The following is an 18,358-nucleotide window of genomic DNA, read 5'->3' as shown; positions in this document are numbered from 1 at the left end:
TTGCAAACACCACCAGGGCTGAGATCCTCTACTGGAAGAAGGTATTTGAAGGAAAAGCCCACACTGCTGTCCCTTGTGTAGCACAAATGCAGACTTCGGGGCATCTGCCCAGGTCAGCTCATCAACAGCCATGGAGAAGGACAGCTTTGGGGCTGAGCGCTTTCTGTAAGTTGTGTAGCTGAATCTTCCCAGCACCTAGAGGTGAATACTACTTTTTAGCCCTGTTTCCCCTGGGAGGAAGAAGAAGCACAGGGAAGTGAGGAGATTCACCCAAGGGCACAGATCAGAAGCTGGCAACCTGACTCCAGGTCAGCCACCTCTGAGCCCCAGAGGGCAGGATCTCCCGCAGAGTGGAGATCCCCCACCGCACCCCACCCCACCGCACCCCCGCCGCCCCCAGCAGCCACGGAGGACTTCAAAGCTAAGTGGGCTCATGGTGAAGTTGTCAGTAGCTGAGGAAGGAGTCTGAGGAGATCCCACCGCCTATATTTTCAGGTTTAACTAAACCCTATTTTAAGGCATTGCCGCAAACCCACCAAACATTAAAACACACGCACCAGTTGGCTTGGTACATCAGCTGTCAGTCTTCCTTCTGGAAGTACTTCAGCACATTCATTGCACAGAATAGTCCTTCCAAATGCAAATGACCACAATAATGAAGGGCCTGGTAGGGATCAAGTTCAATTCTGTGAAAGGACCTCGCTTGGTGACAGTTGCTGAACCAGGACTTACACTGGGCTCAAACCCAGACCACTCAGACTGCAGTATTTTGGGGTTTTGCTGAATGGAGGAAAAAGACACTAAATACAGTTCCAGGAACTTGCAAAATCCTTCCTCTCTCTAAATGTGTTTTCTCATTCTAGCGTGGAACTAAGACCAGCCTTCCTAGCTTGCAGCTCCCAAGCGTCTCTGAGGGTTTTTGTTTCATGAATGTGAAAGCACTTGGAGAAAGTTGGGAAGTAAAACATGAGACTGTCCACCAGGGGGCACACTGGGGCAGTAAATGTCTGGAAATTCCAATTCCCCAACTGATGAAATCTCAGCCAAGTAAAAGGTGGCCCCAAATCGTGTGTCCAGACACCTGGGGAAAAAGAGAGAAACCATTCATTCAGAGTTGTTCAGTTCAGTCCAGTCACAGATGCTTAGCCGGAGCTGAAGGCTGCGGTGCTTCTGAATACTATACTCGCAAAAGAACCTGGGATTGATGGAAAACGAAAAAGAAGAAGTCCTCCAAATTTAATATTACAGATCCTCCAGGGGAGATGACCAGCCATATTTGGGACCGAGACAAGCCCAGTGTCAGCCTGCCTGCTGACCTGGCTGCTGTCTGTCTTCCAGAACCCCGGGTTGTCTCCTCAGGATCCTACTAGAACCCGCTTCCCTGAAGCTTAAGTGGGGGACCAAGTAGGGTAACAAGACCACCTGTCTGTCTCCCTCCTGTCATCAAAAATAATATGTGCGTTTGCATACATTGGCACTTCAAGCTTCTTTAAAGTTTTCCCATATATTATTTTAATTGAGCCCAATCGAGAGGTAGAGCCAGAATCATTAGCTTTACCCAGAAAGGGTGTCCGAGAGGTTATGTGACTTCCTCGAGGACCAAGGACTAAAAGTGGTTGAACAAGTGGCACGGTCCAGTTTACACTGTTGTTAACTATGCCGCCCTGGTGGGAGGCCCTGCAGCAGAGGGCGATCGGGAGTTTCAGTTTGGAGTCCCGCACACCTGGGTCGCTGTCCTCGCTCTGCTTCCTAGTACATGCATTGAATGTGGACTCCTTCTTTGATGTCTCCAAGCTTAGTTTTCCTCTTTGGTTGAACAAGGACATTAAAGGACCCAAACCCTGGTGCCTTGGGGGTGCACTCAGTTAAGCATCCAGCTCTTGGTTTCAGCTCAGTTCATGATCTCAGGGTCGTGGAAACGAGCTCTGTTTCCAGGTCTGCGCTTAGCATGGAGTCTGCTCGAGATGCTCTCATTCTGCCCTTTCCCCCCACCACTTACTGGTGCGCGCGCTCTCTCTCTCTCTCTAAATATATAAATAAATATTTAAAGGAACGGACCCACTCCCTTCTTGGAAAGATGAAGCAAGATAAAGCATGAGTGTGGTTGGTTTAGCTCCACACGGGGAACCTTATGAGCTCCTGCTCTCTTGGATCCAGACCCGAGTTGTTCGTCTCAACTGAGAGTTTCTGTGTGCCACCCATGCTGCCCCCCCAGCACTACGGGGGTCCTGGAAAAGCCCACACGGCAGTGCCAGGCACGCAGCCTGGACATGATGCTGGTAGACGGGGCACTGTTTACCCAGCGCAGGATTCATACGAACTCCCTCCCCATTTCTCCGGCAATGATCCCTGCAGTGTACCAGAATCTGAATTGTTCAAATAAGTGAGCCCTTTGTTGCTGCTCCCTTCAAGCACTATTTCATTCACTTTTTAAAGCATTAATACTTCGGTCTCTCTGCTCAGCAGAGAGCCTGCTTCCTCCTCTTTCTCTGACTGCTTCTCTGCCTACTTGTGATCCCTCTGTCTCTGTCAAATAAATAAATAAAATCTTTAAAAAAAATAATAAAGCATTAATACTTTTTTTTTTTTTTTTTTTTTTTAGAGAGAGAGAGAGAGCGCACAAGTGGTCGAGGGGGTGAGGTGAGGGGCAGAGGGAGAGAGAGAATCCCAAGCAGGCTCCATGCTCAGCACAGAGCCCAACATGGGGCTTGACCTCATGACCCTGAGATCATGATCTGAGCTGAAATCAAGAGTCAGATGCTTAACAGACTGAGCCTAGGTGCCTCTAAGTTAATACTTTTATCAAAGTAACATGTGATGCACTTTCAAGTCAGATGGTTCTAAGAGGCTTATTGTGGGAAAAAAAGCCCACCCCCAAGTCCCAGCACCTTCAACAATTTCAGCTATTTCTTACCTATTTCCAAATAAGTTGGCACAAATCATTATTCCTTGATTATATCCATTTTAGATTTATCGAATTTCAACTCAGTTGTGTGAAGATTAAGGCCTCCAATATAACCACCTACACTTTCCCATTTCCCATTTTCCCAAAGTGGTGGTAAGCCCCATTCTGGGTAAAAGCCCCAGCTGCCAGCATTCCATTAGTATGACTAATCCAAGCAGCACCCTTTTTAGACAACCACTTGTTTTACCTAAAGGTAATAATTGCCTTGCTGTTACCTGTTTAGTTTCTTTGGGCCCATCATTTTTTCCCCAAGAGCTCCTGTAGATTCCCAAGTGCATGCCCACATTAATTTCCAAATGCACTGGGTAATTCATCCATCCATTCCTCTCTTTGGTTTCGTTTTTGTTGTTGCCTCCTTTGTTGTTTGTCCTGGGACCTCCCTATAGCCATCCTCCATCCTCTCCCTCTAGCCTGGACCTGGCCTCATCCACAGACCTCAGCACGGGACCCCTTTCCCCTCCAGTCTGTCCCTCACCCAGCTCTGGAGTGCGTCCTCTGTTTCCTACATCCCGAGTCTCCCTGTGTTTTTTTTACACCATTTTTTCACTGGAGAACATCCTCCAATAAATCCAGGGAAGGTGCATATGGGAAGTACAGTGTTTGGGTCCTTGCATATCTGAAAAAGTCTTTGTGTTACCTTTATATCTGATGGATAGCTTGAGTGGATATGGAAATACGGAATGAAGACATCTCTCAGAGTATCAAAGGTGTTGCTTCAGAGTGTGCTGGGGAGAAGTCTGCTGTGCTGCACCTTGTATGTGGACCCTCTCCCCTCTCCCACGACCACCCGTGGGTTCTTTTAGGGTTTCCTCTTTATTCCTCTTCATCTGAAATTTTAGGGCGATATGCCTTAAAATGGGTCTTTGTAAATCGCTAGGATGTGTATTTGATGGCGACTTTTAGTCCGGAGATTGGTATTCTTCAGTTCTGGGAGAGTTTTCTGTACTATTTCATTGATGGGGTCTCCTCTGTTTTTTCACGTTCTCCTTATGGAACTGATGTTAATTAGATGCTGGGCATAGCCTCCTTCTATGATACCTTGTATCTCCTATTTTCCATCTGTCTTTTTATTCTACTCCCTGGAAGATTTCATCGATATGATGAAATCTGCTGGCTTTTTAACCTTTGCGATCATGTTTTCGATTCCTGAGACTCGGTATTATCTGATCTTTCCTTACATGTATACACTGTATTGTCTATTATCTTGTTATTGCCTTTAAATGTAACATTCTCTTATCGTTTCAATATTAATTACACGTTCCGTGTCCTATTTCTTTTCAGTTCTTTTTTTTCCCTCTGTGTATTTCCTATTTAGTTTGGTCTCTGTCTTTCATGTAGGAGGCTTGCCTCAGTCGTCTGTTGATCTTGGTCCATTCATCCATGTGGAAGAGTGAGGCTTCTGGGAAGGAGTGGTCTCCTGGTGGACATGCTCATGGAGCAATCCACGGGCGAGCTGGTTCTTTCAGTAGGAACTCTGAATAGCAGTGTTTGGGTGTCCTTTCCCGTGGCTCTTCATTCTCTCCAGAGGAGAATCTTCCCACTTCCTGTCTAGGTGTTCATCCTCCACTTCCTGTCTGGTCTTCCACTTCCTGTCTGGGTGCGTCCTCCACTTCCAGGGTAGGGGAAGGAACCCCTCCACTTGGGGTATAGGCTCCCTTTCTATTCCTGGTGCTTTTGATGGGGGCCTCATTCCAGCTTTCTATTCATTTTCTTCAGAGAACGCATCTCTGACATTTCAACAGCGGAAAAGTGAGGAAAGATGCTTCATTGTGTTTTGTTCTATTTGTCATTTTCCCGAGAGTAGGAGCACCACCTTCCTGCCTGCCACTCTTTCTTCACCAGGAGGCAGAACCCATGACCCAATGGGTTTCTCCCTCACATCCCCTTGCTTTGTATTTTATAGTCCCCTGTTTTGCACAAGAAGAGCAGGAAAATACAGTCATAATCAACCCAAGTTGCCGAGGATTAGAGTGTGGTCATGAGAGAACAGGGTTCCAATGGTGAACTTTAAGTGGAGCAGGAGGGGCTATAGAATGGGGGGGGGGGGTCCCTGATGCCCCATACAGTTGCATGCTCAACAGCATTTCTGATGTGTGGTGTTTTCTCTTATTTTCTTTTAAATATTTTATTTATTTATTTGACAGAGTCAGAGAGAAAGAGCATGAGTCAGGGGGAGGGGCAGAGGGAGAGGGAAAAACAGATTCCTCGCTGAGCAGGGAGCCCGATGTGGGCTCAATCCAGGAACCCACTGAGCCACCCAGGTGCCCCTCTGATATGTTTTAATTCACCAAGGTTACGGGTGGATGAGGGAAAAAAAAAATTTATGACCAGGGGATGGATAGAACTCATTTAGAAATGTGTGTCTTATTGGGTGGGAGACTCCCGTGGGAAGTCTGCCTTTGATGTTGTGTGTTCCCTGGAAAATCACACAAGAAAGCAGAGCTCTCCTGCCAAGGCTTTTCTCTTTGGTTGTGGCTTCTCTTGCCAAACTAAAGAAGCCATAGGCCAGCCCGGCAGGAGGCAGTGCGCTTGTCCCACCCGATGGGCGCGATAGGGTGGGTGTGGATTCTAATCTCCGCTCTTGCCCCACCTTTGGGCTACGCAACTGAATCCTGCCCTCTCTCCACTGGTAAAGGGAAATCGCTGTCAAAAATTAGTCACCACAACGATTTTCAAAAGTCTTGCACACCACAACTGCTAGGTCATAAAATTAGTGTCTTTTTAATTTTTAAAAAGGAAGGAATCTCAGGGTGCCTGGGTGGCTCAGTTGTTAAGTGTCTGCCTTCAGCTCGGGTCATGGTCCCAGGGTCCTGGGACTGAAGCCCACATAGGGCTCCCTGCTTGGCGGGAAGCCTGCTTCTCCCTCTCCCACTCCCCCTGCTTAATGTTCCCTCTCTTGCTGTGTCTCTCTCTCTGTGTGTCAAATAAATAAATAAAATCGTAAAAAAAAAAAAAAAAAAAAAAAAAAAAGAAGAAGAAGATGACGAAGAAGGAATCCCATAGGTAATATGGGATTACCCATCCACACTTAAATATACTTAATATTTAAGTCATACTTAAATGCTTAATCCCAGCCCTTATCCTGCCCAACGATGATAACGAAAGAAATAAAACACATGATCACCATCTAAGGGTTGACTGTAGTTTCCTTCTTTGGGTTAGAGGAAAAGTTGGCATGAGCGTTCTTCAGAGTGAATTTTTAGGATCACCTTCCATGACCTATCACTGAACTAGGCATATAGACAGCGCTTAGGAGATTGTTGTTATTTAAGGCTTTCCAAACCCAGGGAGCAAGGATTTGCATATTTCCTATGAAATTACCAAGTCTGGTGTCTGCGTGTACCCACTGAGAGCAGATCATGTCAGAAAAGAAGCAGCTAAAGATTCCTGCTTCATGTGGGCTGGGGGTCTTGTTCCCCTACTTTTCTGAGATGTCCACATTGGTCTAGAGCTTCCCATGTTACTGACATTTAAATAAGCATCCTTGGGCCACATTTGCTATGTAGGGCTAAACACCGTCGCTCTTGTTGGAACTGAAATAAGTTGTCTTTTATCCAAGATCTTCAAAGAGCTTTGCTAAGGAGCAGATAGTATCATCTTGTCTGGAGTTGAGAGAAACAAAGCCCACAATCAGGCCCCAGAGCACAAAGGAACAAACATAAATGTTCATCTCAGACCATCAGAATCCTCTTCCTTATCTCTTAGCGCAATTGTCGCAGGGTCAGTGTGTGTTAGTGCGTGTGCTCATGTAACGGGGTAAGAGGAAAAAAAGAACAGAGGGGGACTTTCGTTTTCAATTCTAGAAACAAATTCACTTGGGCTCATCATCTTGGTGGTGCCTGGGGCCTCTAAAAGGGAGACTCCCCCCAGGGCCTGACATGGGTGGTAAACAGGCAGCAGGAGGAATCGCTGAGCCACAAAATGAGATTATGGTGACCCAGCCTGGCTGGCTTGTCCCCCTCAGTGGCTCATCAGCTAAACATGAAGTAACTTGACAGATGAAAAACTGGCAGAGGGCTGAGGAAGACGGTTGTGCAAGACCATGTCGGTCCTGTCCGGCACCACAGTCCCCGTTTGCTCGAAGCATGTTCACGTAGCCATTGCGAGTTGTGCAGGGAGCTGGGCCACCTACACAGGCACAGGGAGGCCAGGCGCAGCATCAGGACCACTTGGGTCATACAGTGACACAGGTAGACACACACATATAAATAATGCTGCCCTCCTCTTTAAAATAATACATCTTACCACGATTCCTATAAATGCTCACCGGTGCTGAGAACAGAGGCAACACTGGGGAAGTCCGTTTATAAACCCCCATGAATCTAAGTAAATACTGCAGTCAGGATGTTTGCAGTGTGTCTCAGAGTTTCCAAGTCACCTATCCGTGTCCTCACCAAACTCAGTAAAATTATTGGAAAAGAAATCGTTATCCCCCTTCTTCTGATGAGGGAAATGAAACTCAAGGAGACCCAGTGATTTATTCAATGTCTCAGAGCTGTTAGGAGATGGGAACTAGTACCTGGAACTTTCCAGTGGGGGTAGAAATGATCTTAAGGAGGATGGCAAGAAATGGACATCTTTAGGCATTTTGTGGTGAGAAGAGGGGTGGCGGCAGTTAGCAAGAGAAGACCCTTGGGGCATCCCTGCCAGCTGTTCTGGATGGACTCGGTATAGATCATCCTCAGTGAAATCTTGTCAACCTAGCATGTGGTGGTTAATCACATTTTCTTTTACAATTATCTTATTCATCTTATGTGGAAAGTTGGAATTTCTGTCACTCCTGACCACAGCGGAATGCTTTCCATTAAGATCGAGGGCTGTATGAAGACCACCACCAAGTCCCTCAGAGTGAGGGGAACGTGAAGAGGCCCTCCAGTTCTCGGGACTTTTGGAGAACGTCCATGACACCTGCCGCTCACGGTTCTCCTGGGGCCATTTATTTGGAACTCTTGGAGATCCACAGATGGAAATCTTTCTGAGAATATTGTTCACAGTTACGCTGCTGATAAATGACCTCAGGCCTCTTCCCTCGGCTAGTGAATCACCTGGGATCAAGCAGTGCTGAGTGGGGGTTGAAGTGGGGCCATCCTCCCCCACCCCCCTCTGAGCGGCCAAGCGCACACCGACAGATTTATGTGTCTTTCCTTGGCATTTTTTCAAAAGATGAGAGAAAGCCCAACACATTATTCTGTAGTAAGTAAAACAGATGCCCAGAGTACAGCCCTCTATGGCCGTAATAACTGGAGGGCATCACATGCCCTCTACCAGCACCTTCCTCATACCCGTGCGTCTTAGGTAAAGTTCTTACATGCCCATCAGACCACCCTGGATTCCGAGGCGATTTGGGAACTCAGCAGATACCCCCAAGATGCGCCTGTCCAGCAGCTCTGAGAGCCTCAGAGGCACAGAGGATGGTCATACCCCAGCCTCGGAGTCATGCCAGCTGGGAGGGGCTTACAGCTCTTCCCTGATGGGCCCTCTCCCACTCCCCCTGTCCCATGTGGTCCTCAGCTAGCGAAAACCCAGCGTGGTCTTTGCATGCCCCCTGTGAGGTCTCATTCAGCTTATTTTCTCTGCTGGAGCAGGGACACGTGAAAGATACCACCTCTGGATTGCCAGAAAAGTCATATAAGAATAAGGGAGAGGCGGGGGGCACCTAGGTGGCTCAGTGGGTTAAGCCTCTGCCTTCAGCTCAGGTCATGATCTCAGGCTTCTGGGATCAGGACCCACGTTGGACTCTCTGCTTAGCAGGGAGCCTGCTCCCCCTTCTCTTTCTGCCTGCCTCTCTGCCTACTTGTGATTTCTGTCAAATAAATTTAAAAAAAAAAAGAAAGGGAGAGTCATCTTTTGGATGTTAGCTGGCGCGTGGTGTCTGACAGGAGGTCCCCTGGAAACATCTGTCTACCCCCTGACTCAGGGAACTCAGCTTGTAGGTTTTGAGGCACAAGAGGAAATGTGTGGTGTGGGCAGAAAGTCTCAAACACTGACTGATGCATCGCAGTGGATTTTAAAGAAGAAAATCCCCTGGGAGGGTCAAGTGTATAAAGCCGGTGGGGGGGGCCACGTTATGAACAGGAGACATCGGAAAATGGAGTAGAAGCTGCACGGTAGGAACGTATGTCCTTCAGAAGTCTGTGCTGACTGAGGGCAGATGACAAGATGATTTCTGAACTCAGTATTAAGTAGAGTTGGTGAGAAAGACTAATGCCCCGCACTTCCATCGGATTGTGTAGGCGCAGGTTCTGTCTGAGCCACGTCAGTCTTTAATTTTTTTCCCTCTTCCTGGCCACGTTTTGACTTGCCCTGTTTTTTAATATCGTCCCCGGGAGATGGCCAAGGTCAGAGGAGATGAAAACTCACCCCAGTTGAAGGGCGAGGTTGCCTGGTTACCCTGAGGACAAGTGCTGTGAGGAAGAACTTGGGTAAATTGGGGCAGGCATTGAACTGTGCATTTTGGGGAGCTTGACTGAATAATGGCACATTCCAGCTCACACTCATCACCAGGTTGGTCTCTGACTGACTCTCCTGGAACTGTGTAATAGACTACATAAAAAAAAGTGAAATTTTAAAAATGTTCTGCCTTTGTTACTCTGCTTCTCCCCCCACCCCACAACAGAGGTACATTTTCATTTGGCAGATGAGTCAAATAATGAACTAAAAGCTACGTTCACACTAACAAGGGTTGTTCCCGGCGGCTGGTTTTAGGTTGCATGCATAAGGCTCTCCTCGAAGGTTAAAGATTAGCCCACCATTGACCATTAGTTGCAACACGGGCGTAAATGTTTGACTGGAGAGCACACATCCCCGGACCCGGCCGTGCGTGTGAGCGCCCAGCATGTCCTTGGTGGGAATGGAAAGGAACGTCATACAAGTAGAAATGGGCCATTGTGGAAACCCTGGACAATGTATCTGTTAAATCATTTGTACACTGTTAAATGATTTACATTCTGATGGGATCTGGTAATCCCAGAAGGTTAATTCCACGCATTCCGCTGTGTCCCGACCCTGACAGTCTGTATCAATGACAGTGGCCATAAAGCTCTCTCGGCTGGTTAGGCATAAAGAATTATTGTGCCCGATTCTTCCATATGCTCTCGTTGGTTCCCTTAGCCCACACTTCTGAGGTGGTTTGGTAACAAATATCATTATCCATCTTTGCAATTACTGAGACTGAAAGGGCCCAAATGATATCCATCCCTCAAAAGATACAGGCTTGCTTGAGTGTGTTGGTTTGAATTCCAGGGTCCGACTGTGGACCACAAAAAAAAAAAACCCAGAAAGAAAGAAAATCCATGAGTTGGAGTTCGGTTTATAATCCAAGAGAAAAGTAATTCTACTTTTAGCTAACTTCAATGACACATATGGTTCTGAGAACATGTTGGCTGAGACCAAGTTCTTATTTTTCCTGCTTGAAATATAATTGATATATAACATTATAGTAGTTTCAGGTACAACATAATGATCTAATATTTGTGTACATTATGAGATGACCCCCACAATAGGTTTGGTTAGTATCCATAATCTCACATACACATTTTTTTTCTTGTGATGAGAACTTTCAAGATCTGCCTGTCTTAGCAACCGTCAGATACACAGTATAGTAGCAACTGTAGTCACTGTGCTATATATTACATCCTCAGGACTTACTTATTTTATAAACTGAGAAGTTTTTAACTTTTTGGACCCCTTTACCCACTTCCCCCAGCCCCACCTCTGGCAACCACCAACCTGTTCTCTGTATCAGTGAATTTGAATTTTCTTTCTTTGGGTTCCATATACGTGGAACAGATAAGTGATACTGTATAATACATGCCTTTCTCAGTTTGACTTATCTTACTTAGCATAATGCCTTCAAGATCCATCTATGTTATTCCAATGGCAAGATTCCATCCTTTTTTATGACTAATATTCCATTGTGTGTGTGTGTGTGTGTGTGTGTGTGTGTGTGTGTGTGACATTTTCTTTATCCATTCATCAATTGGTGGGAGCTAGGTTGTTTCCAAGTTTGCAGCTGGCTGTCGTAAATAATGCCGCAGTGAACGTGGGGGTGAAGGTATTTTTTCGCAATGGTGTTTTCATTTCCTTTGGACAAATACCCAGAAGTGAACTTGCTGGGTCATAGGTTAGTTCTATGTTTAATTTTTTGAGGAACCTCCAATCTGTTTTCCATAGAGGCTGCCCCACTTTACACACCCACCAGCAGTGCGGATGGGTTCCCTTTTCTCCACATGCTCGCCAACACTTGCAATTTCTTATCTTTTTAATAAGAGCCATTTCCAACAGGGGTCAGGTGATACCCCCAGAATCCTTATTGACTTGGAGGAACACATGCACTCAGAGAGGTCACCTGCTACACAAGAGGTTGGGGGATTGTTTCTGGCCTCCTCCTGAGGTCTTGTGGCTTTGGGAGAGTCCCTTGACATTTTTGGATTTCTGATCTCAATAACCGCAGAGGGCTGGGCTAGCTGGTGTCCAAGCCTGGCTTAGCGCTAACGTGCTGTGATCCCGTCATCTGCTATAGCATCTAGCGATACGAGGGAGAGAAAAAGAAAAAAATGGACATTTTTGTTGAAGTTCAAGACAGAAGTACAGCATTAGTTCATTTGTTTATTATTTTTCTGTGCTGATGGACTCCAGAATTCCCACTATTTGCTTTTCTTTTTCTTTTTTATTTTTAAGATTTTATTTGTTTATTTGACATAGAGAGAGCGCAAGCAGGGGGAGCGGCAGAGGGAGAGGGAAAGGGAGAAGCAAGCTCCCTAATGAGCAAGGAGCCCAATGCGGGGTTTGATTCCGGGACCCTGGGAACATGACCGGAGCCAAAGGCAGATACTTAACCAACTGAGCCAGCCAGGCGCCCCAGAGTTCCTTCTATTTTTATGATCTGAACTGTATATGACAATTACAATGTCATGCACTTAAAATCTGTGAAGAGGGTAAATCTCGTGTTATGTGTTTTGTGCCATATGGTAAACACACACACACACACAAAGGGACACAAAGACACTTTTGGAGGTTACGGATATGTGTATTACCTTGAATGTGGTGATGGTGTCACAGGTGTTTGCACACATCCAAACTCCTTAAATTGTCTATATTAAACATGCAGCGTTTTTATCTATCAATTACACTTCAAAAAGCTGTTTAGAAAACAGATAGAAATTATATACATATTGAAATATACATACTTATTAGATATATTTTCAAAAACCACAGAAAGGTTTATGTCCTTTTAAGACCATTTCCACAGATGATAATGAAATATTTAGGGAAAGAAGGAATAGGAAAGAAGCATTTTTAAACTTAGACTCTGTGGGACGCCCGGATGGCTCAGTCAGTTAAGCGTCTGCCTTCGACTCAGGTCGTGATCCCAGGGTCCTGGGATCAAGTCCTGAATCGGGCTTCACGCCCAGCAGGGAGCCTGCTTCTCTGTCTGCCTGCGGCTCCCCCTGCTTGTGCCCTCTCGCTCTCTCTTCTTCTCTCTGACAAATAAGTAAACAAAGTCTTTAAAAAAAAATAAATGAATGAATAAACTTAGGCTCTGGCAGTGCTGGTCTGCAGAACTTCCTGCAAGGACAGAAGTGCCCTGTATCTACTCAAAATCCCTGTGGTAGCCAATCGTTACATCGAACTGTTGAGTGCTTGAAAGCAATGAACCATTGCAATGAGCAACTGTATTTTTTCATTTCATTTCATTTTAATTTAAAGAGTTACAGTCCTGTTAATAACTTTTTTTCCAGTAAAACCTTACTCCTGGTTCTAAGTAGAGTTCACGAAGAAAACACAATTGGATATCAAGTAACCATACTGCATAGCTGAATCAGATTAACAAGTTTGTAGGACCCTCAGGACTGGCTCACCACCTAATTTCTCAAGATTTAAAGATGAGGCCTTTGCGGTGACTGGGGAGGCCCGGGACCACTGGGAAAGCCGTGAACTGGGCCAGGGGGCTTTTGGGGGTCCAGTCATTGAGACCACAGATATTCTGAGTGTTTGAGGTTCTGGAACACAGCTCAGAAAAGGAAGAGTGGGCCTTTTTCTAGGAGATGTCATGAAAAAAATCTGTAGAAGTACCAGCTTTAACCTTTGTTGTTTTTTCCTTTCAGGAGCTGATCGACGTTGACAGTGAAGTGGTGTTTGAATTAGCCTCCTATATTTTACAGGTAGGTCGTTCTGCTCTCATGTGTGCATCCCAGAGCCAGACACAGAAGAGGCAAGAATAAGATGTAACATGTACAGCCAGCTGCCATATGCTCTCCCTATTCGTCATCTTAATTATTTACAACAGTAACAGGATGGAGCTATGCCATAGCAGTAAATGAGGAGCTTCTGGGATTCCCAAGTTTTAGGACAGGGTCTCTCTGCAACGGAAAATTGTCTCTACATCATTTGAGTCCAGGGAAAACTGAGATCATTCAGAGACCCCATTTCCTTCAAGTGTGGTGCCCTCCTCACTCTGGAGAAAGCCAAGTAAATAGCAGAATGAATGGACAAGAGAATCATTTCACACGTGTGGAAAGGCAAGGAGACCATTAGCTTATGTGTAAGAGTTATTAATGAAAATTAGCAACAATGACAGTATTAGTCACACCAGCAAGATGAATTGAAAGAAGGTCATTAATTTATTTCTCCCGTAAAGCTTTATTGAACAACTACTATATCCAAGGCATGGTGCTAGAGTCATTAACTATGGTTCCTCTGCAGTAATATTGGGAAGGAGCCCACAGTACAAGACAAAACAAGTAACGTTGAGACAGAGACAGCTCTACCCAGACACACATTCTGATTCTGAACCTTTAAACTAGAAAACGGTAAACCAGGGTCCTAAGAGGGAGAAACTTGCATTTTGTCATTATGAATCACTCTCTTTGTATATTACTTTCTAAGGTGTAATTTAGTGTCTTAGATTCAGGTGGCAAATGTCTGGTCCTTTCCTCATCATCTTCCTGTAGCAGATAGGACAACAGCCGTCATAAGCTTGAGTGTTTTTGTTTTTTTTTTTTTAAGATTTTATTTATTTATTTGACAGACAGAGATCACAAGCAGGTAGAGAGGCAGGCAGAGAGAGAGAGAGGAGGAAGCAGGCTCCCCACTGAGCAGAGAGCCCGATGTGGGACTCAATTCCAGGACCCTGAGATCATGACCTGAGCCGAAGGCAGAGGCTTAACCCTCTGAGCCACCCAGGCGCCCCTAAGCTTGAGTGTTTTTGAAATGTATTTGAAAGTCTGGGATACTGGACTGGAATGTTTCACTGACGTTGACTTTTTTTTCTTCTACAGGAAGCAAAGGGAGATTTTTCTAGGTGAGTTTACAAAAGGTTTGGGGGTTTGGGGGGTTGTTTTGTTTTTGTTAATTTGGGGGTCCTGTGCTGTGTTACATCTCTATTAAAAGAAATTATTCATTGGATCCTTTGTAGGAAGGCCGTGCTTTCATAGTATATATTGGTGATGAGATCCAACCACCTCGGGCAGAGGAAACAGTCATAGCGAGGAGGCTGTTCTGTACTAAATGAGAAGTCTAGCGGTGACTAAAAGCTAGGAGTCGCACCCAGTGTCACCCGTGGCTGTTGTCTAGAGGGTTGTCAGGTTGCCCAAGTGTGTCCATGGAGTCAGGAATCACCCCTCTGGTGTGAATAGGGCTTCAGATAACCCTGCCATGTGGATATCTTTTTTCTCTCTCTCATTTTTAGTTCCCTGACCATCCAAAGGACAAAAGCTATCCCATGGGGAGAGTTCCTTCATAAAAGTATTACCGTCCCCCACTTCTGCTTTACTTCCTTCTCTAGATAGTACATTGGAGAGAATGTCAGCGCTTAACCACTGGGGACATGTGAGCTGCTTATTAACCCCGCAGAACTGGCAGCTTCAGTCTTACCATTCATTCCCTGAGGCCTCGCCTGCTGACCCGCATGGTTGCTTTCCTCTCAGTTTCTCATGGTCATTACTGGAGCCTGTATCGGGGAGGGAGTTGTGGCCGCCCATCAACAGGAATGTTTGCTCAAAGACAGACGTGACTCCTGGTATTCTGGTTTTTGAACTCCCTGAGATATCTGGGTTTTAGACTCAGGGTCTAAATATCCAAGAAAACAGAGTATGAGGGCCTAGCATTGTGTCTCATCAATAGGAAATTAGCTAAACTGGTATTAAAAAGAAAAACAAATCCTGCCTCTACTCCTTGAAGGAACTCAGTATGTTTTCTCTTGCTTTGGTGGATTTGATCTGTAAGGTAAGGTTTTGCGAGCCCTATGGTTCTGTTGTCATTACTCAGCTCTCCCTTTGTAAACGCAAAAGCAGCCATAGACAGTGTAAATAAATCAGTGTAGCCCCGTTCCAATAAAACTTTATTTATAGACTTGGAAATATGAATTTTGTATACATTTTCTGGTATCATGAAATACTATTGTTTTGATTTTTCTTTTCCCCTTCACCATTTAAAGAATGTAAAAGCCATTCTTAGCTCGTGGGCCATATAAAAACAGGGAGAGGGCTGAAGCTAGCTGGTGAGTTGCAGTGTGCTTATCCCGGATTCTAAAATTAGTCCCTTCAGCTCCATTTGAATATTTGTATAAGGGAACCTCCAGGCCCCTTTTATTTAGACTTCCCAAGTTCTTGCTATAAAGCAGAGATAGTCACTTGTTTGGGGGTTTTTGTTTTGTTTTGTTTTGTTCTGTTTTACTAAGGCTGTTTTACATCCTGAGCTGGAGACCTTAAACATTGTAGGTGGCCAATACCCAGTCGCCGAAGTTGTTGAATGAAATATTTTCTAGATCCTGAAAATATCCCGTTTTTTATAGTTGTTACTTGTTTTATGCCTTTCATTTGACATTGGAATTTGGGGGTTTTGATAAGTGCAGGGTCATAGACTCACAAAGGTTTCTGGTCTCATGAAAAAGAGTTTAACAACCACAATTCCCGTGGATTCCCTGAAGGTAATTTTCTCCCGTTGGCTTTCACCAGCCCTGAACTCTGCTGTAAATATTATTTATTTTTGAGAGTCCTCTGACAGGATGGAATGTGAACTGGGACCAGCAGTCTGGCCCCACAGATCATGGGAACGTGTGGCCACAGGGATTGCCAAGGAGGAGGAAGCGCAGGCCCGGCCTCCCAGTAATTCATGGTCCCCTAAAGAGCTTGTGGAATGCCAACTTGTGGGCCTCAGAGAAACAAAGCCTCCTGGTTTAGCTTCATTTGTCAAAGTGTGGCCTCTCCGTTTGTTTGTCCCCAGCTGTCTGGTGAGAGAAATAGCTGTCAGGGAAGGGAGAGGTCAGACACCTTGGCCCAAAGGTCAGTTTATCTGCCAGCCTAGCACTCCCATCATGGAAGGTGGACAGGATTTATTATGTGGGGTGCCCTGATGAACACCCAGTGTCTGCAGCAGGCCCAGCGTTTGCAGGCTCCAGTGGCCTGGAGTTTGGGAAGAAGAGAAGTAATTCTAAATTCCTTGTCTGTGCCCTTTCTCACCGAAACCCCGGGAAAGCCCCAAAGCATTGACACTGAGCATATTTGGTTTGGTGGCTGAACATTAGGCATGTTAGGTGTCCCATTCTTGTAATTTAGTATTTTAGAGTTATCTTTTATTCTATTAATAATTAATACAGGACTGTGCCACCTTAGTTGTATTTAACTGGGTGGCCTCAACTTGTAGACATAACCTGTAAATATAATACGCTTTTCTGAATAGCATCAATGAAATGAGATGTCAGCTTAGAATACAGAGAACATGGCAGAAGGCTTTTATTTTGTTTTTAAAGATTTATTTATTTATTTATTTATTTATTTTAGAGAGAGAGAGAGTGTGAGCAAGGGGAGGGGCAGAGGATTCTGAAGGAGAGAGAATCCCAAGCAGAGTGTGTTGGCGCCCCATGTGGAGCTGGATCCCTGGACCCTGAGATCATGACCTGGGCCAAAATCAAGAGTCAGACGCTTAACTCACTGAACCACTTGGGTGCGTCTGCAGAAGGGTTTTTTTTTGTTTGTTTGTTTGTTTAAGATTTTATTTATTTATTTGACAGAGATCACAAGTAGGCAGAGAGGCAGGCAGAGAGAGAGAGATAGGGAAGCGGGCTCCCTGCTGAGCAGAGAGCCCAATGAGGGGCTCAATCCCAGGACCCTGAGATGATGATCTGAGCCGAAGGCAGACACTTTAACCCACTGAGCCACCCAGGCGCCCCAGCAGAAGCTTTTAAATAAGGCATGGTCCAGAGCTTAAGTTGGGGGTGTTCTAGAATCTAGAGGCTTACAGAACCTTTTTAAATTAATGGTTACACATGGAAGACAAAGTAACACTTTGATAATCGGAGGCTCCTGAATCTAACTTCCTAAAAGGCTATTTTGCCCCCGGGGCTCCTATTCTATATATTTACGTGTCCATGAATATATATGAATTACATTTAATCTACAAATTATGGGAGAAGTTAGTTTCCTTGAAGTGGAAAAGGGTTATTTTTACAAAAGGGAGAAGTCAAAAGTGCTGATATACTTAAATAGAAGGAGAACTGTCTACAGACAGCTCGGAATCAAAATCCTCACAGGCTGTTTTGTTTCTTCTTTTGGACTTGTTTGCCCAGCAGACCCTTTGAAGGCTTATTCTTACGTAACTCCCTTTTCTTTCCAATGAGTATCAATGTTCACCATCCTGTCTTCTTGGACTTGGCCATGAAATGTCGGGTTGAGCTTTGCTGAAAGAAAATGACCGGGGTCTAGATAGGTATGAAGCATTGTCCCTGGTAGGAAGAAATCTATGTCATACATGTTCATATTCTAACATATTGTGGACGGATTTGTAAGCGAGCATTAAAGGTTTAGGAAATGGCCTTATCTAAAAAATAATATTTTCTCACTTGTATTATTTTCCTTAGCACAGCATGATACTCATACTTTCCTTCCTGGTGTGTGTCTGTGTACAAAAATGAGTGCCCGTCAACAATCCGGAAATCTAGAGTTGGCATTTCTGTTTAAAAACCATTGAATAGCCTGAGAATTGCTAACCATGGCAGATCTGTAGGCAGATGTTAGGTTGAGAAGGATCAATGCCGTTTAAAAACAAAAAGTTCTTTTTTTTTCTTTTTTAAGGTTTTATTTATTTATTTATTTATTTGTCAGAGAGAGAGAGCAGAGGCAGGCAGAGTGGCAGGCAGAGGCAGAAGGAGAAGCAGGCTCCCTGCCAAGCAAAGGGCCCAGTGTAGGACTGGATCCCAGGATGCTGAGATCATGACCCGAGGAAGGCAGCTGCTTAACAGACTGAGCCACCCAGGCGCCCCTAAAAACAAAAAGTTCTTATTTGATAATCACTCCTGGCCATTTGTTAGCTAACACACACTTTCTGTGATTTGTACTTACTTCATGCATTCCAGATGCTACGGGGGTTTGAGCGCTGAGCACTGACATTTCCTAT

General features: G+C 45.1%; 1 protein-coding gene across 10 annotated transcripts in view; it reads left to right on the top strand.

Moving 5' to 3' along the window:
* Positions 1 to 18,358, top strand: part of FRMD4A (FERM domain containing 4A) — a 608,721-nt gene that overhangs the window by 484,451 nt on the left and 105,912 nt on the right. For all 10 annotated transcript variants that reach the window (XM_032349452.1, XM_032349459.1, XM_032349456.1 and 7 more), the window contains 2 exons: positions 13,072 to 13,128; positions 14,245 to 14,267. In XM_032349452.1, coding sequence (XP_032205343.1) covers positions 13,072 to 13,128; positions 14,245 to 14,267 — 80 coding nt within the window. The remainder of the gene's footprint in view (positions 1 to 13,071; positions 13,129 to 14,244; positions 14,268 to 18,358) is intronic.

Source organism: Mustela erminea, chromosome 6, assembly GCF_009829155.1.
Source record: "Mustela erminea isolate mMusErm1 chromosome 6, mMusErm1.Pri, whole genome shotgun sequence".
NCBI lineage: Eukaryota > Metazoa > Chordata > Mammalia > Carnivora > Mustelidae > Mustela > Mustela erminea.
This window is presented reverse-complemented; position numbering and strand designations above follow the sequence as displayed.